The sequence below is a fragment of the Jaculus jaculus genome, chromosome 10 (assembly GCF_020740685.1).
Source record: "Jaculus jaculus isolate mJacJac1 chromosome 10, mJacJac1.mat.Y.cur, whole genome shotgun sequence".
Classification (NCBI taxonomy): domain Eukaryota; kingdom Metazoa; phylum Chordata; class Mammalia; order Rodentia; family Dipodidae; genus Jaculus; species Jaculus jaculus.
In genome coordinates, this window is record NC_059111.1 from 2,701,548 (window position 1) to 2,726,630 (window position 25,083).

General features: G+C 42.3%; 1 protein-coding gene across 2 annotated transcripts in view; it reads left to right on the forward strand.

Moving 5' to 3' along the window:
- Unc13c (unc-13 homolog C) overlaps positions 1–25,083 on the forward strand; it is a 583,772-nt gene that overhangs the window by 289,810 nt on the left and 268,879 nt on the right. For both annotated transcript variants that reach the window (XM_045160688.1, XM_045160689.1), the window contains 4 exons: positions 685–763; positions 2,003–2,008; positions 3,264–3,335; positions 9,860–10,079. In XM_045160688.1, coding sequence (XP_045016623.1) covers positions 685–763; positions 2,003–2,008; positions 3,264–3,335; positions 9,860–10,079 — 377 coding nt within the window. The remainder of the gene's footprint in view (positions 1–684; positions 764–2,002; positions 2,009–3,263; positions 3,336–9,859; positions 10,080–25,083) is intronic.

A 25,083-nucleotide genomic window follows, 5' to 3' on the forward strand; every position in this document is an offset into this window, starting at 1 on the left:
AAATAGGAGAAAGAAGATAAAGAAGAGTAAGAAGAGAAAGAGGATGGGGTAGAGTCAGGAAACGAAAAATCTATATCTTAAAATTATTTTATTTGTCAAATAATGCATTATCAGAAAACACTGAACTATATGAAATATACAACAGTCTTCTCTTTTCCTCTCTTTTCTCCTCAGCTGGTTTCACTCCACGATTTTAAGTTTGAAAAGCATCTTTCTATATATTGCCTGTGTATATGTAATGACACACATATAGAATCACACTCAACTCACTAATATTCAAACTTACTGCTTACACTTAACATATTAATATCAAACATGGATCCTTAGGCTTTACAGGCAAGCACCTTAACTGCTAAGCCATCTCTCTAGCCCACACCCAACAATTTTGATTCTTCTCTCACCAAGGAGACACTGACAGATATGCAGCCCATGTAATCAGGCCATGCACATTTAACATTTCAGCAAGGGACCACTATGAAGAAATTGACTCCCCAGCCACACACACACAGATGCACATACGCACCCACTAGACAAAGAGCTAGAGTCTTCCAACCATTGCTCTTTTGCAAATTAGTTAAAATAACGATATCCATATAAGTTTTTTACAACCTTTATATGTTGAACAGAGTGTTTTTCTCATACAATGTCATCCATTGAAATCATTGTATTTCTATCTTTTATCAGGGTTGGCCGAGGACTTTATGGTATTGACAGCATGCCAGACCTGCGCAAGAAGAAAACCTTGCCTATTGTTCGAGATGTGGTAAGTCATCTTTCTTCATCCTTGCTGGTTCCATGCATCGGTATCTTTTTTGCTAAAATAGAGTGTCCTCACTAACTACATAGCTTGTAAATATTTCATAGAATAAGATATATGAGGCCAGATCCTACCAAGTGTTAACATACTTATTGTATCTTTAAAATGCATTTGATGGAAAAAAATGACTCTAACCTTTCAACTGCCTTTGATATTAATTGAAATTACAAATGTGAGCTAAAATGTTTCTATAATTGAGCCGAAAGGAATGTCACAGCAAGCCAAGTGAGCGTCTGCAACTTGACTTTGATGTATTCAGTGCTGTGAGCAATGGTACTTTTAACTTGCAAAGTTCAAAGTCTGCTTTCAATATCTTCACCTTCACCCACTGGACCTGAGGACCTTATAAGGGAAATAGACACTCCTGATCAATTCCTTATTCTGATATATTAAGGTCAGCTCTAGTAACTCACCCTCCCATAATGAAGTATTCTGAGGACCAACCTGAAACACAGACAATTCCTGGGGGGTGGGGAGTATAGTGGACTGCTTATACTATGAGAAATAAGAAGCCCCTGAGAATGAAAAGCAGTATTGCCTGTCATCCAAACTGTTGTTACAGGTAGGTGTGGTGGTGCACACCTGGAATCCTCGTACTTACAGGGAAGAGGCAGGAGGATTACAAGTTCCAGGCAGGCATGATCTACAAAGGGAACAATTGTCTCCAGAACAAAACAGGAGTTACTTTTTATTCTGTCAGTATATAAGACTCTTGATAGTTTGTAATATCAAAAATTATATTATCTAGCTGGGTATGGTGGTGCACCCTTTTAATCCCAGCACTCAAGTATGAGGATTGTAGTGAACACAAGGTCAGCCTCGACCACAGAGTGAGTTCCAGGTCAGGCTGGGCTGAAGTGAGACACTGCTTGAAATAATTATCTTACCCAAAGAAAAATAAATTTCTCTTTTAGCAGCAATGAGTGCAATTTTTTATGCCAACGGTTTTTGATATTGAAGAGGAATCCATCTAGACTGTGACTTTGGTTTTCAAATATGATGCTGCCTGGCAAGTCTTACAGTGGAAAACACAGCTTGTCCTTGGGTCAATCCGTTCAGGTTCCTGGCATTCTTGTATGAACTTTATGGCAAAGTGTTAGAGTATTTTAATGTTGTTATACTTCCCCCACCTTTCATATGTTTAATGGTTGAAATTTTATTTCCTTTTACTTGCGGAACCTTCAGGCCATGGTAAGTGGTCTCATTTTCCTTATCGTTTGTGGGTCTCATCAAACACTCTGAGTGGAAGAGGGCAAGGTGGGGAAATACAAGCATTCTAGAATGAGAAGTGTAAGTTCTCCAAGAATTTAACATAGAGTTCAGTTCTGAAAAACTAAATAATGTATGTGAGTGGAAACACAGGCCAAGATGGAAAATAAACATGATTTTATGAGTAATTACTTGTCAGAGAAGCATTACCTTCGGTAACCCTGGACAATAGTGTTCTGCAGATTGACACATTAGGGTACAGATGGATGGAGAGTGGCTTCTTTACTCACACATAGGACTGTGCCTGGAAGTGTACCTTCTCAGCTCTGAGGATGTGTACTTATGAGCTGATGGGACTCCTGGGATGGTGAGAAATGTATAACTCCACAGAGACTTCCCTTTGCTCCTACTGAAATAGCATGTTTAATACTCCCATTTGGAACTTCTGACTTCTACATTTCTTCATAGCAGTGCTGAGTTTATGATAGCCTAATATCTTTGATAGAAATTAGGAGGTGAGGACTCTTTGTAGCGATGGAAGCTAAAGGGACTTGAGTCTTATGTAATATGACATTACCATGCTTCAGTGAGGAAAATGGATCTCTGTGTGACAATAATCAGGAACATGTAGGAGAATGTAACATGGCTGTATGTGGAAGAACAATCTAGGAAACTGTCAACAATCAAGAGTCACATGGCTTTCAGTGTGATCCAGAGTCTTCCCCCACTGTCTGTCTTGGGGTCATCTGTCACTGTCCATCCAGGTTCAACCTTCACTGTCCATACAGGGTCATCTCTCATTGTCTACCCAGGGTCATCCCTCACTGTCCATTTGGGGTCACCCCTCACTTTCCATCCTGGTCCACTCCTCACTGTCCATCTGGGGTCATGTCTCATTTGGGCCGTCTCACCCTCAGTGGTCAGGTTTTATGAAAGAACACAGTTGTGCATATCTTGAGAAGTAAAAAGTTTTAAAAGCATTTTGCTGGCCTAGAAACCTGTGACTGGCCATCTTGCCTCAGTTTTACCTCCTGGAAAATGTAACGTTGGGTTCAACAGTCTGTAGGATCTTCTATGAGTCCACTTCTGGATGAACTAACTAGTTATAGAGAATAAAAATGTCCTCCTCATAAACATAAGCAATGACATCCAGCATCATTACCTTTTCACCTTCTGCTGAGCAATGTGCACAACACTGCCCCCGTATATTAATATGTCACCATTCTGTGTATTTCAGACACTGGCTGCCCGGAAGTCTGGTCTCTCCCTGGCTATGGTCATCAGGGCATCACTTAACAATGAAGAACTGGTAGGTGCTTGTCACATGCTAATTATGTGGTTGTTAGAGTGCAGGAACAAAGCCATGTGTTCTGAAAACTTAGACATGTTTATCCCGTTGTCCCTGGAGTTACTGGGAGATGGGGAGAGCCCGGTTTCCCTGCACAACCTTCTGAGATCATCTATCTGGCCACCCTACCACATGGGTTTCAAATGCTCACATGCCTTCTCGCCCTGAGGACTGTCATTCTAACCTGGCAGAGTTTACCTGTCTAGCCTCCCCCTGGAAAATCCTAACGTTATTTTACACTTCAGGTTCAAGTTTCACGTAACTTAAGGTTTCCTCCTTTGGACTGTAAAACATCGAATTATGACCTGTATGGTGGATATGGTTGAGTGAAGATTTCTAGGTTTCATTTAATCTGGGTTTCCTATAAAGTAAGATTAAAAACAAACTGAGAAGTCAAGGATGGTAGTGCACACCTTTAATGTAAGCACTCAGGAGGAAGGTAGAGGTAGGAAGATTGCCCTGAGTTCAAGGCCACCCTGAGATTACAAAGTGAATTCCAGGTCAGCCTGGGCTAGAGTGAGACCCTACCTTGAAAACAAGCAAAAAGAAATAAAAATACTGAGAAAATTGTGGGAGTAGATACATGTTTAATATTTGGCATAGCATACAGTATAGTAAACAATACATGGGAGCTCCTGTCCTTTGTAATGTCTACATGGAATACGGGGTATTGTGTATCTTGTTCCTTATGAGCCTGGTGACCTCCAAGACAGCCGTGAGGCTTGTTCACTGCTCTGGTTAAATGCTGTCGTCACCACTGCTTCCTGCATTGTCATCATGAGGTAAATGCTTTGTGAATTCTTGTGGAGTGCAAGAGCCAGGCAGACTAGAAGATTCCAGTGGCCTGTCTAGATCTAGTCGGTGACTCTTGACTATGGCTTGTTAGAATACACGAGGGAGCCTTGAAGCTCACTGGCACCTGGTCTCCCTCCCAGCAGTGCTGGTGTCATTGGCTGCAGGTGCAGCCTGGGTCCAAGAGATATCCTCAAAATGCCCCCAGTGCTTGCGCCTTGCATGTTGAGCTGTGGTAACTTGACCCTGCTTCCTCAGCTGAGGACTTGCTGGAGAAAACTTGCACTTTGTCTTTCTTTACAGTCTGATCAATTCCTCATCTTCATCAAATAAAACTTCTGTGAATATTTCATGTCTGGTTTTAGCTTTCATCATACTTGACATGTAATGGTCATAGATTTCTTACTCTTGTCTTCCTGTCATTGCTACCTTCCACCCGGAAGTCCTTTGCTAGTCTCATTGTCAGTCTGCTCCCTGTTACTGTTACTCCAGACAACCTATTCAGAGATGTGGAGGGATGAAGAGGCTCCTGCAATTTATTAAACACATTTGCTTGAGTACTCAAGGTCTATAGCAAGTTAAATTTTTTCTACTATACTATATGTGACTGCTGGGATTGGAGAGCTGCATCACCAGTTAAAAGTACCTGCATGCATAGCCAGCCAACCTGGGTTCAATTCCCTAGCACCCACATAAAGCTTGATTCAAAAAGAAGTGAAGCATCTAACATTCTTTCCTAGTGCAGGATTTTCTAGCACACACATACATATACAAGTGAAAATAAAAATAAATAACAAAATAAATTTTTTAAAATGTGACTGCAATTCAATCAGATTTATGACATCATGTGATGTTTTAGAAATGATAAAATGTTTATGTGAAAATTAAATAAACCACTGATAAATATATCAGTAGCATTATTTATAGACAGTTTAACTAAAAGTAGATCAAGATATAAGCCAAGTTTATCTTAAATTTAAAAAATAAATGTAGGGCTGGAAGAATGGCTTAGCAGTTGAGGTATTTGCCTGCAAAGCCAAAGGACCCAGGTTTAATTCCCCAGGACCCACATAAGCCAGACGCACAGGAGGGCACACATGTCTGAAGTTTGTTTGTAGTGGCTGGAGGCCCTGGCATACCCATTCTCTGTCTCTGTCTCTCCACTCCCCTTTCTCTGTCAAATAAATAAAAGTAAAATTTTTTTTAAATATTTTAAAAAAATGTAGACAGCTTCTGGTATATGAAAAAAATCCTCCTTTTTTACTGACTATCAAATATTCAATCATTTTCTTTTGAAGGAATAAAGTGGAAGGATTTTACTTTTACTAACAACTTTGGTACATTTCTTTCTTATGTTTTAAAGCGTGGCATTTTGCTTGGGTGAGCGTATAGTGGTAGAGTACTTGCCTAGCTTGTATGAGGTCATACATTCAATTCCCAGTGCCACAATGGGGGGAAACCTCTTCCAAATACTGTAGCTATTAAAATATGCCTTTTATTTGAGGTGTAAATACTCACTGTGGTGAGAACTTGGCAGGAAAACAATAGACATTAGTGGAATAGTACTGTATTGCCTGAGGCCCTAAACAGGGATATCTTTATTTTAGAGGTAAATTAGCTATTAATCTATTTTTCATCATTCTAAAAAAAAAAAAAAAAAGTAATTGCTTAGCAAAGACCTAAGTACAGGACCCTCTTGGGGTACTGGATGGATGGATAGAGTGCTTTAGCTCCCTGTCAGACTCACAAAGCCCATTTCCCTGGGGACCAAAAAGTAAAGAAACAGGATGTGAGCCAAAGGCATGAAATGTCAGTCCTGATGCGCTGCTGCATTCACTCATTACTGGGACAAGGGACGGCAGCGCCGCGTGAACTTTCCCCACACTTCACTGCAGGAGCCATCTAGGCGCCTCAACGTGACAGCACGGAACGTTTGCCTTTACACGAGGGAAATATCAAATGGTGGCATTTCCATTGCAATTAGAGAAACGGACGGTTAGAGAAACAAACAACTCTGCCAGCTCTCCCATGCAGGGAAAGAGCTCCCGTTCTGCAGAGAGGCGTCAGGCAGCTCCTCCTGCACGCGCGGGCGGCTCATATTGCTTTCCAGGCGTTGGATGGGGACAGCAGTAAGAGGCCCCATTTCAAATCCTGTCTTATTGGCAGCCGCTGCTATGGGTCTCAATTGTCTTCCTCACCAACCAGTCTTTGGTGGAGGTCCGTGTTGCTAGAGCTCCAAGGCGGGCTGGTGTCCGAAGGACAGTCTCCTGGCCTGGCTTCCTTAGGTGGTCAATAGGCACGCGTCTGTGAGTGTCCATAAGTCGAGGAGCAGGTGCCTCACTGTGTCCTTGAACATGCGCATCATTGTCAGTGCTAAATTAGCTTTGCAAAGTTGAGTGGGAAGCTTTCTTCTCTGAACTCGGAAGGGAATGCCTCTGTCTGGAAGAACTAAATGCCCCCAGGACCCCCTGGTTTGAGGTAGCTGTTAGACTCCTTAATGAATTTATTTAATGTAGCAGTTATAAACACGTTCTTTAAACATTTGTTTTGAGTCAGTTTTGATAATTGTTCTAAGAGGTTGTGGTTCCTGTTGTATTATTTATTATTGTTGTTGTTGTTATTGTTATTATCTGTACTGTGGCTTATTTCCAACTTTTAGGTAAAGTAGGCAAACATTTTTATACTTAGCAATAATCCTGATCCCCCCTTTCTTACACTTTGACTTTAATATCATCAAATTAATGTTGTAATTATGATTTATAGAATTTTGTATCCCTATAACTCTATTGTTAATTTCTCTCGTTTGTAAGGTCAGCACTCTAAGGAATTTCTTAAATCTTTGCTGACTCCAGAATATTTCTTTGTTTTATATCAACTATCTTTTTGTTTTCTTGTTTTTCTTTTATTCTTTATTATTTTTTTTTAAATAGGCCCTCACTTTAGAGCAGAAGCTGGCCTCATACTGGCAGAAACCCTCCTGCCTCAACCTCCTGAGTGCTGGCATTACAGGAGTGAGCTACCACTCTGACACCATCAAGTTTATTTCACCTCCGGTCTCTTTTACATTCATTCTCCACTTCCCTTTACAGATTTTCTAATACAGCTTCCATACTGTGAAACTAGAAAATAATGGCAAGCCGCTCATTTCAGTATAGCTGAGAATATTCTGAAATGAGGTTTAAGGACAAGTCAAGTGTTTTTCATCTGCATCTATAGATTTTAAGGGTTGGAATTTGTTTTAATGTCCCATTCAATTGATTTTTAATATCCTGTTGAAATTTCCATGTTTCTTTTATTTTTAAATTAAGTTTATTCTTTCTTTGTTTGAAATAAATCATGACTGTTTAAGCAAAATGAAGCAAACAAACATTTTAATAAAATTTTACCTGTTCTCTATTAAGCACAGTCTTTTTCTTCTAGTTTGCTTACCTTCTCAAGTGTTACCTAGATTTATTGTTTCCACTGTACCCTGAAGGATTATAGGGCTGACCATTTATCACTTGAATTAAGTAGAAATAGATGGACATAAAGAAACAGAAACAACATATTAATCATTTACTTAAGCTTAAAAATGTAGATAAGTACATAATCACAAACAGCTCCTTGACCAACTTTTCTTTTTTAAATTCATATATATTCCTGACTTTTCTTTTATTCCGAATTAGAATTCCACTATGTAGAATAATTGTTCCTTTGTTCCTACTACCAAATTACCTTATACAAATTTTAAGATTAGGTTTTCTTAGTTCTTAAGCTAGACCAGAAATACACAATTACAGAGGGAGAAAGAGTGGAAGGAAACTTTGTGGAAAAATATGCTGTGCAATGACCCTTTAGTTTGCCTTAGTGATATCAAAGTTACTCACTCTGACTGGGTTGGTAGTATGAGGGAGGTGACGAGGAACAAAACCTACTCCCAACTCTCAAAATACCTCTGTGGCTGGAAGACAGTAGCACGCTGGTCATTTCTGCATAGCAGGCTCTTCCTAGATGAGATTTAATGACTATTAATGGGAAAATGAATTATTTCCCTGGCAGTCCTGATCAAGTAGGCACCCACAGGGTTTAGGTAAATACTCATTTGCTCTGTAATGGTCATGTGAAATTGTTTGTAATCACAGCCTTTGGGGAAGGCTGCTGTTTCTCACAACAGTCACCTGCATATTGGGCTATCAACAGCATAGGCAAGGTTTCATCCAATCATTTCTCTTTTCTATTGGCCTGTGTGTGCTAGAGTTCTCCATCAAACCTTAGTATTTTGAACTCTATAGAGCAGTTTTGTTATAGTATATGTTTCCTAAATAAATAATACCATATGGTAAGCAAGAGATAGGATCTCAGAGGCGCTAGCTCTATGTTGATCAAAAGAGTCATAAGTATCGGAACATTTATTCTTGTGTTTAAGTGAAGTAAGCCAGGGTTAATGATAGGCAATCTGTAAGCACTAAGAGAAAGATGAAAGGTACCATGATCTCCCGCATGAAGAAGTCCACTAAGTGCACCATGTGATTGGGCCTGTGCTAGAGCACTCAGGTCTCCTGACTAATTGTTTGGAGGACTTTTGCAATCCACTGATGGCTAGCCATTAGAAAATCCTTTCATGTGCTATTAAAAATTAGCTCTCTAAAATACAAATCATCAGGGGAGAATGCCATGTTTAACTTTTATCTACCAAAAGAACTTTCTTTAAAATTTGTTGATAAGATCCTGTCAAATAATGGGTGCTGAAAGCCATTTCCTGCAGAAGGAATTAAAACAGCATCACTGGAGACCAAGGAATGATGGTGTTGGGGGCAGGGCATAGTGAAGGAAGAGAGATCTGCATAGCATCTGAAAGTGGAGTGGAGATGTTCCTGAAGGGTTGAGGTGGGAATGATGAATTCCTTGCATACATTACATAATTTTACCCAGAACAAATTAAGAATAAAGTGAGTCAGATGAATTAGTATTTTTAGGGTGTAAATATAGTGTGGTATGTGTATATAGAGTGTGCATGAGTGTGTGTATGCATGTGCATGAGCATATGCATACACCCTCTGCACATATGTGAGGAGGAGTATGCTCTCTTCTGCTTTATTACTTTGAGACGGTCTTTCACTGAACGTGGAGCTCTCTGTTTGGGCGGTAGGAGCTCCAATGTGCTTCCTGTCTCTGACCCCCCTCGTTGCTGTGGTGACAGGCGTATGTGACCATGCCAAACTTTTCCAGTGAGTGCTAGCCATCAAGTGCAGGTCCTCATGCTTATATGGTAGGTGTTCTTGCCACGGAGCCATTGCCTGTGTCCTCAACTGACTCTTTGAATTAGCATTTCATGAATGTCTTTCTCAAGTTAGAGCTAGATTGGGGTCTGAGCATTGGGGATGCAGTGTGATGTCCATCGTTCTTGCCTCGGTGAAATTCAGTATAGCAGGGACATTGGCATTATCAGGAAATTAGAGCTGTAGGCTGGTAAGGAAAAATGTTTCCCAGTCTGGAAGACTAGGAAATTCTTTCCATACAAAAAAACAAACAAACAAAACCTAAATTGGGCCTTAGAACACCAAGAAGAATAAATGAGGAGAATAATGTCCTTACATCAAAATCAAGGGATTTTCTCTAACCTTTATAGGGAAAGATAAAAATATGGTTGGTTCTATGTGATATTCTCCAAATCCACTAACATGGTGCTTTGGTTGCTTCTCCCATCATCACAGAAAATGCATGTCTTTAAGAAGACCTTGCAGGCATTGATCTACCCGATGTCTTCCACCACCCCACATAACTTCGAGGTCTGGACAGCTACAACGCCCACCTACTGCTACGAGTGTGAGGGCCTCTTGTGGGGCCTTGCACGGCAGGGCATGAAGTGTTTGGAGTGCGGCGTGAAGTGTCACGAGAAGTGTCAGGACCTGCTGAATGCCGACTGCTTGCAGAGTGAGTACTCAGTGATGCTGAGACCAGACCCCTTCACAGACAAATGATAAAAGGTCCCATGTCACCTCAGTCTGCATCTCTTCAGCTCTGTTTTTCTTCTCTCTCCCACCACCCATTCAGAAGATACAGGGATAGTCTCTCGGGTCACAGAGCTGAGGATGCATCCCTGTAGGGTTGTCCTAGATACTTTGAGAGTAAGGATGTCCTTCACATTTAGTTACAGTCCCAGGTACAAACTCCAGTTTTTTGTTTGCTGGTGTCTTGTAATACTTCTATGCAGGAAGTGTGAAGATGAAACATTCTCCAAACCTGAGCCAAGACACTCCTCTGAAATTACCTCTACTATAATGCTTTCCCAATCTCTCTGAAACCTGCCTGACAAAGGTACCCCTCTAAAATCCCAAATCAGGTTCCATAATTAAGGATGCTGGGCTTGACATTGTCAAGTGTAGTGAATAATTGTAGATAATATATTTATCTCAGGGGCAAGAGAGATGACTCTAATGGGTAAAAAGCACTTCTTCCACCAGGAAGGACCTGAGTTCGATCCCCAGCACCCATAGCCAGCGGGTAATGGCTTTGCAAGCCTGTAATCTTGGTGCTGGGAGCTTGGAGATGGGAGGGTCACTGAGGCTTCCTAGTCAGACAGCCAAAAACAGTGAGATCAGATCCAGTGAGAGAGTCAGTCTCAGGGAATAGTACGGAACACTGATAGAGGAGAACACCCAACACCTTGCTCTGGCTTCCACACACATGCACACAAGGCACATGCATGCACTGCATGCACATGTGCATCTTCACATACACATGCATCTGCACACACATATGTATCTGCACACAGGTGCATGCACTGCACAAACATGCAGGTTTGTCTCAGAGGTAATGGGAAAGGTAAGTAAAATAACTATGTAAAAGTCTAGTACATTGTTGATGCTCATACACCAATGGCCTCTATCTATTCATACTTCTGAATAGCTATGCCCCACTCTGGTTTTCACTATATTTATCTTAAATTTTCTATTTCAAAAAAGAAATCATTATCTGATACTTCAGATCCTAAAATGCCATACTCACAACTACGTAGAATTAACTTCACTAAGTTTATGTGTCACCTGTAAAGATTTTGTCAAGGAAATCTACTTACAAATTAATATTCATTTGCAAAACTGGTTTTTCACATTAAAATATTCTCCTATCTGATGTTGATATGAATGCAGTAATTATAAGGTTCAGGGGTTGCCTGAAGTTGAGTGGGGCACAGAAAATGTCAGAATAAAAGTCATCAGTCCCAGTCACAGGTTTTCTACAGTTTTCTCTGCTTACTAGAATTCTTCACGCACATTAAATCAGACTGCAGTATAAACACACTTTTAGCAAAATATATAGAATCCTTTTTTGTTTTGTTTTGTCTTCCTTGTTTGTTTGAAATAGGGTCTCATTAAGTTCGGTCTGTTGAACTCTTAGATGAGGATGACCATGAATTTGTAATCCTCCTGCTTCCTCCCTTAGAATGCTGGGCTCACCGATGTGGACTACTGTGCCCAGCTCCTTCTCAGGATGTTTTTAAAGTATATTTAAAAATAATTGCTTAACAAGGGACTGACTTACTATTACTCAACCAATTTAATTACAACCTAACATTATTCAATTAAAATTTAATTCCTGCAGTTAAAAATGTATTATAGGACTTCTGGTTATGATGGTGGTGTAGGTACCACGCCAAAGCAGCCTGGGGGGAAAAACCCCTCCAAAAAACCCCAGCAAAACACACACTTTTACTAAAAAGTGAGGTATATAGGAAATTGAAACAGCAGCGGAGAAGTAGGAGAGATCCAGAGCATCCAGATCCCGCACAGGCCGGCAGAAGCTGCTCCGGTGGGGCGGGTCCACGCGAGACAGCAGCAGGCAGGCTAGGCTTGAGCAGCAGGAAAAGCCAGGCAAGGGGATTTTCCACTCACACTGGAGCTCTCTGCAAACTCAAGAAATGTGAAGGGAGAGCGACAGTGAACAATGGAGGAGCAGATCACAAGGTAGAACATGTGGAACAGTGGGCAAACTGAGCAGCATCAGCTCCCTCGCCTTCCCTACCACCAGTGTCCAGCCCTGGGTACAGAGCAGCAGTCCAGGGACCCAGCCATGCCTACTTGAACTGACAGACCACCAAAGAGGGACCCAATCAAGAGCTCAGCTGAAACCAAAATCATCCCAAAAGTTAACTGGGATTACACCAGGTATATAGGCCTGAACCAGAAGTGCTAATTGTACCTTCCATATCAGATAAATTAAATGTTAAACTGGATGGATGCTCAAATTTCCCATTTTTAAATAAGCTGTATTTTGGGCTTGTTATTTGTTGCTTCTTGAATTATAGTGGCTTTGTTTTTCTTCTGTTATATATTAGGGAAGGGTCTCACCTAGTCACAAGCTGACTTGGAACCCTTTACAGACCAGAAATCTTAACTGCCTTGTTGTCAGGATTAAGGGAGTGGGTGAGGCACCACACAGCCTAAGGGACAGACAGAGGATCTGGTTGTCATAATACCTACTCTTGGATAAATACTCTGTGCTATTTTTCATTGACAATGTGCATTGCCTGTATTTTGTTCCTCTTAGTCTACGTGAATACTCTCATAGCAGGCACACCCAACACCTAGAGTCACTTTTGCAGATACTCTAAGAGTTTTCAGAGACACACCTAGTACCTTAAGCTCCTACCCTGAAGATATATAACAACAGATTGATTGATACATCTCATAATACCCAGCTAACTGGAAAATCCAATCATTAAATAATCCAAGATGCTAAACATATACATTATAACACAAGAAACACCAACAATCAAGACAATATAAATCCATCAAAAAGTATTAATGCATCAGAAATGACCTCCAGTGAGAATGAGTTAGAGGAAATGCCTGAGGGAGATTTCAAAAGAATAATTATAAATATGTTCAAAGCACTCAAAGAAGAAATCAAAGGAAGAAAAAGAAGACACAGGATGCCAATTTAATGAACTAAAGAGGTCAATACTAGACATAAATTAGGAAATAGAAATAATAAAGAAAAACCAGGTAGAATTACTAGCAATAAAGAACACAGTTAATGAAATAAAAAAAAAATCTCTGTAGAAAATATCACCAGTAGAATGGACGAAGGAGAGGACAGAATATCTAAGCTAGAGAAGATCAGGTGGCAGATCTAATACAGTCCAACAAAGAGAAAGACAAACTTATAGAAAAGTATGAGTGGGAATCTCAAGATATTTGGTACACTATGAAAAGATCAAACTTAAGAATGCAGGGCATAGTGAAGACTTTTACTCCAAAGGCATACTTGGCATCTTCAACAAAATTATAGAAGAAAATTTCCCCCAAATTGTGAAGGAGGTGCCAATGCAGATACAGGAATCCTGTAGAACACCAGCCAGACAAAACCTGGAAAGAACCTCTCCTCGCCATATTATAATCAAACTACCAAACATGCAAACCAAAGAAAAAATATTGAAAGCAGTCAGAGAGAAAAATCAAGTTACCTACAAAGGCAAGCCTATCAGGATTACACCATATTACTCAACACAAACTTTAAAAGCCAGAAGGGCTTGGAGTGATGTATTCCAAGTTCTGAAAGATAACATCTGTCAACCAAGGTTACTTTATCCTGGGAAGCTATCCATTCAAATAGACAGAGAAATAAGGACATTCCACAACAAAAGCAGGCTAAAGGAGTATTTGAAGACAAAACCAGCTCTACAGAAAATACTTGAAAGAATCCTCCATGCTGAAGAAAAAGAAAAGCACACATATAAGGAACTGGGAAAAAAACAAACAATACTCAAATACTAGTTAACACAAGAGAGCAAAGGTAAAACTGGAAGAACTACAAAAAAAGTGGCAAAAATGAATACATACCTTTCAATAATATCTCTTAATACCAATGGCTTCAATGCCCCAACCAAAAGACATAGGTTTGCAGACTGGGTTAAAAAGTGGGATCCTTCAAGTTGTTGCCTCCAAGAAACCCACCTTTCTACAAAGGATGGACACTATCTTAGGGTAAAAGGTTGGAAAATGGTATTTCAAGCAAATGGACCTAGAAAATAAGCAGGGGTTGCTATCCTAATATCTGACAAGGTAGACTTCAGTCCAACATTAGTTAAGAAAGATAAGGAAGGCCACTTTGTATTGATTAAAGTCACCCTCCAACAGGAGGACATTACAATACTAAACATATACACACCTAACATGGGGGCCCCCAAATTCATCAAACAAATGCTATTAGAACTAAGGTCACAGATAACACCAAGCACAGTGGTAATGGGTGTCTTTAACACCCCACTCTCATCAATTGACAGGTCATCCCAGGAAAAAATAAACAAAGAGGCATCTGGACTAAATGAGGCCATAGAAGGAATGGACCTAACAGATATATACAGGACATTTCATCCAAATACTGCAGAATAGACATTCTTTTTAGCAGCACATGGAAAATTCTCTAAAATTGGCCATATATTAGGACACAAAGCAAATCTTAATAAATACAGGAAAAGTGAAATAATTCTTTGCATTCTATCTGACCACAATGGAATCAAACTACAAATCAATAGCAAGAAAGCCCATAGAGCATACACAAAATCATGGAAATTAAACAACACATTACTAAATGATGAATGGGTCAATGAAAAAATCAAGAGGAAATCAAAAAATTTATAGAGTCAAACGGTAATAAGAACACAGCATACCAAAATCTCTGGGACAGAATGAAGGTGGTCCTAAGAGGTAAATTTATAGCTTTAAGTGCCTATGTTAAGAAATTAGAAAGGTCACAAGTAAATGACCTAATGCTTCACCTTAAAGCCTTGGAAAAAGAAGAACAAGGCAAACCCAAAATCAGCAGACGGGAAGAAATAATAAAGATTAGGGCAGAAATTAATGAAATAGAAACTAAAACAACAATCCAAAGAATCAATGAAACAAAGAGTTGGTTCTTTGAAAGGATAAACAAGATGGATGAACCCTTAGCAAATCTGACCAAAAGAAAGAGAGAAGAGACACAAATTAATAAAATTAGAGGTGAAAAAGGTAACATCACAACAGATGCCAGAGAAATTAAAAAATGTATTATAAACAAGTATTTAAAGAAATAACATCCTAGAGTGGGAACATTTGAGAAAACAGTCATAAAAATGCTACCATCAAAGAACAAATGACTTTTATCTTTTGGAGAGAAAAAAAAATGATGTGGACCATGCCTAACAAATAACTTTACTCTTTCTCAGTTTTTCATGCAGGAGAGATACCACCTCTTCATTAAACTGTCAAAATAGTCCTGTAGTCCATTACATTTCTTTAAATAACATTCATTATTTGATGCCAGGTGAATAAATTATATAATCCAATTTTCATTTCAAATAAAATGCCATTACATGCAAATTAGAAGAACCAAAAACCTTGTAGGCAGTTGGAATGGCTGTAGACATTGTAAAAAGGGAGCATTTTCTTTAATATTCCCTTCTCACTTTTCCTCCAAAATCCACTCTTTCACATTGATCAGAACAAGATTCTTCAAATATATGTATTAAACTCAATTTTTCCAAAGGACAATCAATAAAATTTTCAGTTCTTGCACAAAATCAGTGCTATTTCCTTCAAAAACTTCTTCACTGTTTAACCAAGTAATTCATATTGGTAGGATGGGAAGATGGCTCAGTAAATAAAGTGCTTGCTGTGCAAACATGAAAACTGATTTTCAGCTCCCAGGCCCACTTAAAATGCCTCATGGTTGTGATGGCATATCTGTAATCCCAGTCAGTGTTCAGGAGGCAAGGAAGGATGGATACCATGGTAAAACTGGCTAGTTAGATCCAAAACATCCAAACTGAAGCCTCTGTCTCCTCAGCACTTCACCTGGTAAGCCATATCTTACCTCTGAAGAAAACACCACAAAGACGTTGACTTTTATTGCTGTTTTATAAATTCTTATCAATAAATAATTATCTGGTCTCTTTTCTTTTGGTATATAGAATACTCATTATTTTACTATTTTTTTCTGAAATCATTGCTGTGAATCAATGCCCATACACACACACACACACACACACACACACACACACACACACACACACACGAGAAAGGGAAGAAGCTCTCTACATGGTGTCTGGTTAATGACCATGCAAAACTAACAAGTGTCTAAACGTAGCTTTCCCTTATTCTCGTGCAATCTCTGCCCTATGACCTGCACGGATGTTTGTGAGACCCTTTCATGCTTGAGCTCTTCCTGCAGGTTGGCACAAAAATGCGTACCGGGTTTCCCGCTCAGCCTCTCTCAGCTCCTCTCCTGCTGGGCTGACTTGGTGGTGCCTGCTGCACGCCCTGCCTTCCTCACCCAGGCCTGGGTGTTGGCTGGGAACCAGGAGAACACAGGACACAGAGGCAGATCATAGGCCACTGTAGCTCCCTTCATTATTTACACGTCATTGGGAGCAGCAGAGCCCACCTGCCTATTATTCAATCGATCACTTCATGTGTCCTCTCTAGAAAGAATTTCCTTAACTATGGAAACAAATATTCACTGGTGGAAGTTTTGAAGTATAAAAAGTAAATGATCAGATTACAACCCTACTGATATTAATATGATCTATAGGGATAGTACTACTGAAATGATTTTAAACTAGGACATGCCAAAAATTAATTTAAAAAAAAGGAAAAGAAAAGAAGAGGGGGCTGGAGGGATGACTTAGTAGTTAAGGCATTTACCTGCAAAGTCAAAGGACCCAGGTTCCATTCCCCAGGACCCATGTTATCCAGATGCACAAGGGGGCACATGTGTCTGGAGTTCGTTTGCAGTGGCTGGAGGCCCTGACATGCCCATTTTTTTTCTCTCTGTCAAATAAGTAAATAAAATATTAAAAAAGAAAAGATAAAAATCAACTCCTACCAAATCAGAGAGCCAGAGCCTCAGAGGCCCCCAACACCTCAGCACTGAAGCAGACCAAAAATGAACCCAACATGGCTCAGGGAAATCTTGCGGAAGAGGGGGCGGAAAGAATGTCAGAGTTACATGTTGGGTCATGATTTTCAGAGACATTTATCATACTAATAACTGGGGGCTAACTCCACAATGCACGACCCATTTTCAATAATAAGGAGGGTCTAATGGGAGGGGGTAGATCACAGATGAGCCTAAATAATGGTACCAAACTGCCTGTATTTACTGAAAAGAAAACTAATAAATTAAATTTAAAAAAAAAAAGAAAAGAAAAGATAAATTCATATCCTGTAATTGGAAGACATGAAAAACGTGGATTATATCTGAAAGATTTTCTTTCTGTGTGTACTTGCTTCATTTTGAGTGCTTCTTTGAGACAAGGTGTCACATTGTAGCCCAAGATGACCTAGAACTTGCCATCAGATCAAAGCAATCCTCCTGACTCAGCCAGCCGTGGTCTGGGATTGCATGTACAAGCTGCCACATCTGGTTCAAAATATTCGCCTTGGTTATCTTTCCAGTGTAAAAGGACAACCACAGAAAGTGAGAAAGTGTGCAAATGATTAGGGTGACTAGGCCATTGGGCTGCAATTCCTTACTTGTCTCCAAGAAAGAATACCAGAGTCCTGGAAAATAAACATTTTTGTTCCATATTAATTCCTAACTGAAAAATTCAGGTACCTGCAATGGCCAGAAAGTCATTTCACTATGAGTTCAGCAAGCAAATCTTGTGTGATGGACTCTGGTTCTTCGTGTTTCCGCTGTTATTCCAAGTCTGTGTACCCCATAATAGGCCATTTCAAATTCACAACAATAATGAGATTTGCCTAGCAGACGTGTGTTTGCAAATTGGATATTGATTCCTATTTTTTTGTTGTCCAATTACCATGTTTTCCAACTGCAATGTTTTCAAATAAATAAATAAGTGAGTATATTGAGCACCTACTGTGGATAGGAGTTGTATTCAGGTTTTCAAAACTAGAAAAAAAGCAATTTTTTAACTTACCTCTTTTCTCTAAAATATAACTAAGATAAGCAAATGTGAACATATGTCTTGGAAACTCTTGAATTTCTACTCTTTCAACAATAATTGTATAAAATATATTTTTGGAATGAATACTCAGGAAAGTTAGAAGTAAGACTCAGGGCTAGCCATGGTAACGTATGCATTCAGGAGGCTTGTGGTAGGAAGATCTTGATTTTGAAGTTAGCCTGGGCTACATAGCAAGACACTGGCTCAAAACAGCAACCAGGGCTGGGAAGATGGCTTGGCAGTCAGGAGTGCTGCTTGCAAAGCCTGCTGGCCAAGGTTTGGTTCCCAAGCCTTAGATGTACACTGGAAGCAAAAAGTGTCACAAAACCCAGGCGTGGTAGTGCACAACTTTAATCCCAGCACTTGGGAGGCAGCGGTAGGAGGATCTCTGTGAGTTTGAGGCCACCTGAGACTACATACTGAGTTCTAGGTCAGCCTGGGCTAGAGTGAGACCCGACTTCGAAAAACAAAACAAAACAAAGCAAAAAACAAAAAAAGTGACACAAGTGTCTGGTGTTCATCTACAGGGACAAGAGGTATTGGTGTGTCCATACACACAAATTTAAATAAATGAAGATTTTTTTTAAAGAGCAGGTCTTGAGAGATTTCTTCGTAGTTAAGTGCATCAGCATGAGGGCCTGAGACTGTCCAAGTTCAAATCTCCAACTCCCAAGTGACAGCTGGCTATGGCCACATATGCCAGTGTCCCCAGTCCCACAGATGAGCAAAAACCCAAGAAGCTGAAAGACCAAGCCTCCAAAAGCTCCAGAAATAGTAAAAAGAGACTCTGACTCAAACCAAGACCAGGTAGGAGAGCAAAGGAGCAGGTTGACCAATATTCCACTCCAGCCACCACAGATAAACATGCAGGCAAACATATGGGGTGCCATGAGGACATATACATGGCATATACCTCACACATACATCATACTACATTACAGATAAGCACACACACACTATATATATCTATATATCTATATCTATATATATCTATATCTATCTATATCTATATATCTATATCTATATCTATATCTATATCTATATCTATATACATGGCATATATATTATCCAAAACAAATATAGCTGGGTGGTAGAGATTCTTTATTTCTCCAAAATTTAACACATATTTAGGAACTTGAGCTGCTTAATAAATATAGACAGACATGGGATGAACTGGGTGATGACCAATACTACAATTAAGTAGCCTGCTAAGGCTGGAGAGAGAGCTCAGCAGTTAAGGCCAACATAAGGTAGACAGACCATAGCAACAGGAGAATATGCGAAACACTAGAATGTACTGGTTTAATTACTTTAGATGAGCATTGATGAGCCTTCAAGAGAATCTAGTGACTGTCACAGAGAGGCTTAAAAGTGGAACCCAGTGGGGGCTGGAGAGATGGCTTACTGGTTAAGGGGCTTGCCTGTGAAGCCTAAGGATCCCAGTTTGATTCCCCAGGACCCACTAAGCCAGATGCACAAGGTGGCACCTACATCTGGAGTTCGTGTGCAGTGGCTGGAGGCCCTGGCGTGCCCATTCTTTGTGCGGGTATATGTCTGCCTCTGTCTCTGTCTCTCTCTTGAGATCTCTCTCTCTGACTCTCTCTCAAATAAATAAATAAAAATATGATATTAAAAAAATAGAACCTAGGACTCTGAACTCCCAGGCAATACTCTTTCCTGATTTATAAACACATATATATAATTGGTCCTAGCAAAATAAATAAGGAAACAAAAGTAACACACACATACACACAAAATAAAACCTACAATGGCTGAACTTTATTGTTGATGCTTTTGCTTGTGCTCACATGGTTCCCCTGTCTACTTAGACATTCCATACTACTCCATCTTCAGCTTCCCAGAGGGCACCATCATGAATCTGCCAGACCACACTACCATCCCTAGTTTCAACACAGGATGCACTGACTTTCAAACAACTCCAAGGGAATTAAACTGTGGGTAGAGTCTGGCAGATCCTTAGCTCTCACTGGCAAACTATTCTAGAAGAATCAGTGAGCTCCAAGCCAGTGAGAGACCCTTTATCAAAGGAGGGACTTTTCCTAAGGATGCCACCTGAGGTTGTGCTCTGGCTTGTACACACACATGCGCATGCTTACATACTCACACATACACATTAAAACCCATCTTATCCAGCAAGTACAGCATAGATGTACTGGCCTGTAGTATCAGATTCTAGAGAGGCTGAGGCAGGAGACCCACTTTAATGTTTGGGGCCTGTCTGGTCAGCAAACAGGAACCAGTTTCCAAACCCAAACAGAACCAAACAAAACCAAAGGCTTTCGTGACTCAAGCTAGTCTAGAGTGGAGCAGTAGCTGGACTTCCTGTAAGAGCATTGACCACTCGCTCCATGGAAGGAGGTGGGGTTTGAGGGCTTACAAAGCAGTCACTTTTGTTTGTGCCTCAGCATGATACACAAGCACCAGTGTGAGAGCCTGGTGCTCTGCCACAGGTGTATGTACCACACAGGGACACGATGGTCTAGCTGTGGGCACTGGGCCAGCTTCCAATGGCAGTGTGAACTGGCTGAGCTACTATCTTGCCAGATGCCCAAGACTATTATTCAAGGGAATACAGAAGTAGGAAGAAATTCTGTGTTTAAAGTGCTTGGCTTGGGGCTAGGGAGATTGCTCAGTTGGTAAAGTAACTTGTCTTGCAAGCACATGAACCTCAGTTCAAGCTCCAGAATCCATATAAAAATCCAGGTGTGGTGGTGCACACGTGTGACCCCAGAGTCGGGTGTGGTGGTGCACACGTATAACCCGAGAGCCAGGTGTGGTGGTGCACATATGTAACCCCAGAGTCAGGTGTGGTGGTACACACGTGTGACCCCAGAGCCGGGTGTGGTGGTGCACACGTGTGACCCCAGAGCCGGGTGTGGTGGTGCACACGTGTGACCCCAGAGCCAGGTGTGGTGGTGCACACGTGTAACCCCAGAGTCAGGTGTGGTGGTACACACGTGTAACCCCAGAGTCAGGTGTGGTGGTACACACGTATAACCCGAGAGCCAGGTGTGGTGGTGCACATATGTAACCCCAGAGTCAGGTGTGGTGGTACACACGTGTGACCCCAGAGCCGGGTGTGGTGGTGCACACATGTGACCCCAGAGCCAGGTGTGGTGGTGCACACGTGTGACCCCAGAGCCGGGTGTGGTGGTGCACACGTGTGACCCCAGAGCCGGGTGTGGTGGTGCACACATGTGACCCCAGAGCCAGGTGTGGTGGTGCACACGTGTGACCCCAGAGTCGGGTGTGGTGGTGCACACGTGTGACCCCAGAGCCGGGTGTGGTGGTGCACACGTGTGACCCCAGAGCCGGGTGTGGTGGTGCACACGTGTGACCCCAGAGCCGGGTGTGGTGGTGCACACGTGTGACCCCAGAGCCGGGTGTGGTGGTGCACACGTGTGACCCCAGAGCCGGGTGTAGTGATGCACACATGTGACCCCAGAGCCAGGTGTGGTGGTGCACATGTGTAGCCCCAGAGCCAGGTGTGGTGGTGCACACGTGTGACCCCAGAGCCGGGTGTAGTGATGCACACATGTGACCCCAGAGCCGGGTGTGGTGGTACACACGTGTGACCCCAGAGCCAGGTGTGGTGATGCACACGTGTGACCCCAGAGCCAGGTGTGGTGGTGCACACGTGTGACCCCAGAGCCAGGTGTGGTGGTGCACACGTGTAACCCCAGAGCCGGGTGTGGTACACACGTGTGACCCCAGAGCCAGGTGTGGTGGTACACACGTGTAATCCCAGAGCCAGGTGTGGTGGTGCACACGTGTAACCCCAGAGCCAGGTGTGGTGGTGCACACGTGTAACCCCAGAGCCGGGTGTGGTACACACGTGTGACCCCAGAGCCAGGTGTGGTGGTGCACACGTGTGACCCCAGAGCCAGGTGTGGTGGTGCACACGTGTAACCCCAGAGCCGGGTGTGGTACACACGTGTGACCCCAGAGCCAGGTGTGGTGGTACACACGTGTAATCCCAGAGCCAGGTGTGGTGGTGCACACGTGTGACCCCAGAGCCGGGTGTGGTACACACGTGTGACCCCAGAGCCAGGTGTGGTGGTGCACACGTGTGACCCCAGAGCCAGGTGTGGTGGTACACACGTGTGACCCCAGAGCCGGGTGTGGTGGTGCACACGTGTAATCCCAGAGCCAGGTGTGGTGGTGCACACGTGTAACCCCAGAGCCGGGTGTGGTGGTGCACACGTGTGACCCCAGAGCCGGGTGTGGTGGTGCACACGTGTAACCCAAGAAGCCAGGTGTGGTGGTGCACACGTGTGACCCCAGAGCCGGGTGTGGTGGTGCACACGTGTGACCCCAGAGTCGGGTGTGGTGATGCACACGTGTGACCCCAGAGCCAGGTGTGGTGGTGCACACGTGTGACCCCAGAGCCAGGTGTGGTGGTGCACACGTGTAACCCCAGAGCCGGGTGTGGTACACACGTGTGACCCCAGAGCCAGGTGTGGTGGTACACACGTGTAATCCCAGAGCCAGGTGTGGTGGTGCACACGTGTAACCCCAGAGCCAGGTGTGGTGGTGCACACGTGTAACCCCAGAGCCGGGTGTGGTACACACGTGTGACCCCAGAGCCAGGTGTGGTGGTACACACGTGTAATCCCAGAGCCAGGTGTGGTGGTGCACACGTGTAACCCCAGAGTCGGGTGTGGTGGTGCACACGTGTAACCCAAGAAGCCAGGTGTGGTGGTGCACACGTGTAACCCCAGAGCCAGGGGCATATGGGCAAGACGATCCCTTTCGATTGTTGACCAACCAATCCAGCCTAACTGGTAGGAGATCCCTTGTGATTGTTGACCAGCCAATCTAGCCTAACCAGTAGGCACCAGGCTAATGAGACCTTGTTTCAAAAAAGGTGGACAACACATGAGAAACAATACCTGAGATTGTCCTCTGGCATCCACACATGTACACACACACATGTACACACACACACACACACACACATCTGAACACCTATACCCACATACTCACCCATCCATACTAAATTTCAAATATTCAAGCATAGACAAATTTTGTGTTATTTGGTTTACTTTTCATATGTTAAAAATTCTTTGTAACTAAATGTGACAGAAACAAAGCTACCTTATTCCTATTGTCTCTTCCTGCCCTTTACTTTGTTTTCCTTGCTCAGTAAAGTGTTTGAAAATTGAGCACTTTTTTTTTTAATTGAATTGTTTATTTAAACCACATAGATGCTTTTGATGCCATGATGCCTGGAAATCTCTAGAAATTGCTGGTGAGATCTAGTAGTCTTGGCCTACACTTATGAGTGTGCAGCCTGATTTTGCATTTTTAAAAATGTGCCCATGTTTCTAAACTCATTCTAGAAGTTTGCGTGAACCACGAGTGGGATGATTGAATATGGTGGGATAGTGTCACAGCGGGGAATGGAAATTGGGATTTTGTTTTGGGTGGCAAATTCACTGTCAGTAAAGTCACTTTTATAGAAAGTGGTGGGTCCTTGGGAGGGATCTACCTGCCCACATTCCCCCACTTCTGTACCGAAGCCACCTACAGGGGTGAGACAAGACATTACGCCCGAACCCTGCTCCTCTGACTGTTGTGCAGGGAGCCAGGCTCTGGTAGTCCGTGAGGAATGTGGAGTGTGCAGCTTTGACATGAGAGAGGAGGCAGCTGCTTGAAGCCCATGGGGCGTGGCAGGTGTGCCCCTGGAGAGATGGAAAAGGGTGGGGAAGTGCCAACTCCATGCCCACCTACAGGATTTCATGGAAAGAAAACAGCCCTCCAGAGCAAGTCCACCTACATGATTTCACTATGCAAGAAAAGAGAAAGCAGCAGGACCTATGTCTGCTAGGGGTGCTCGTGGGATAAACCAGTGTTTAATTATGCCATCAGCAGCCCCTCGGCCTACTTTTTTGGTATAAGCCTCAACGTTCTCTGGGTCCATTAGCCTCAAGTGCAGATAAGGGTATGTGGATGTCTGAGAAAAAGACAAGTCTACTTTGTTGGAGTCAATAGCTTTTGTCTTTACGTACCACAGTGACCCATTAACAAATACCTTCAGAGCATATAGCATGCAGCTGGCACTGAGCATGCCATTGTCCCTAGGCATTTACAACTTGTTTCACTGGGATTATTAATCTCAAAATCTTAAAATACCCTGTCAAGGTGAATCTCTTTAGTGGAAGCCTCTACTCTACTCCTTATTGAAACCTAAAATCACACCCTGATTTGATTATTGTTATTACTGTTATTAATTATTATTACTCTGCTGACATGTGTTGTTTTAGTCTACACATAACCCCAAGAAAATCAGGACTGGGGGTGGGAGATGGTTCAACTGTTAAACGTGCTTGCTTGCAAAATCCACCAGCCTGGGGCTGGGGAATGGCTTAGTGGTTAAGGTGTTTGCTTTCAAAGCCCAAGGACCCTAGTTTGATTCCCCAGAACCCACATAAACCAGATGCAAGAGGGGGTGCATGCACCTGGAGCTCATTTGCAGTGGCTGGAGGCCCTGGCACGCCCATTCTCTCTTTTTCTCTATCTGCCTCTTCCTCCCTCTCTCCTTCATAAATAAAACAAATATTTAAAAAAATCTAACACCCTGGGTTCAATTCCCCATCACCCACATAAAACCAGACACATTAATAGAACATGCATCTGCCATTTGTCTGTAGTGACAAGAGACACACACACACACACATGCACACATGTAAATAAATAAAAATCAAAACAGGACCATTGTTTTCCTTCTGGTTTATGGTGAGGCTTAGAAGTAACTGGCCCTAGTCCAAAAAGCTCACGTAAATGACCATCAACTGCATGAATGCTGAACAAAGAAACTCCCTCCTTTCAGTCTGAGGGTAGGTCCCATAACAGATTCTTCCTGGTCCCACTGCTGGATTTCCTGTGTAGCCACAGGGCAGAAGGGGAAAAGGCTCTTTGGGACCCATTTCCTGAGAGCGCTAAGCACCAGCCATCAGAGTGTTG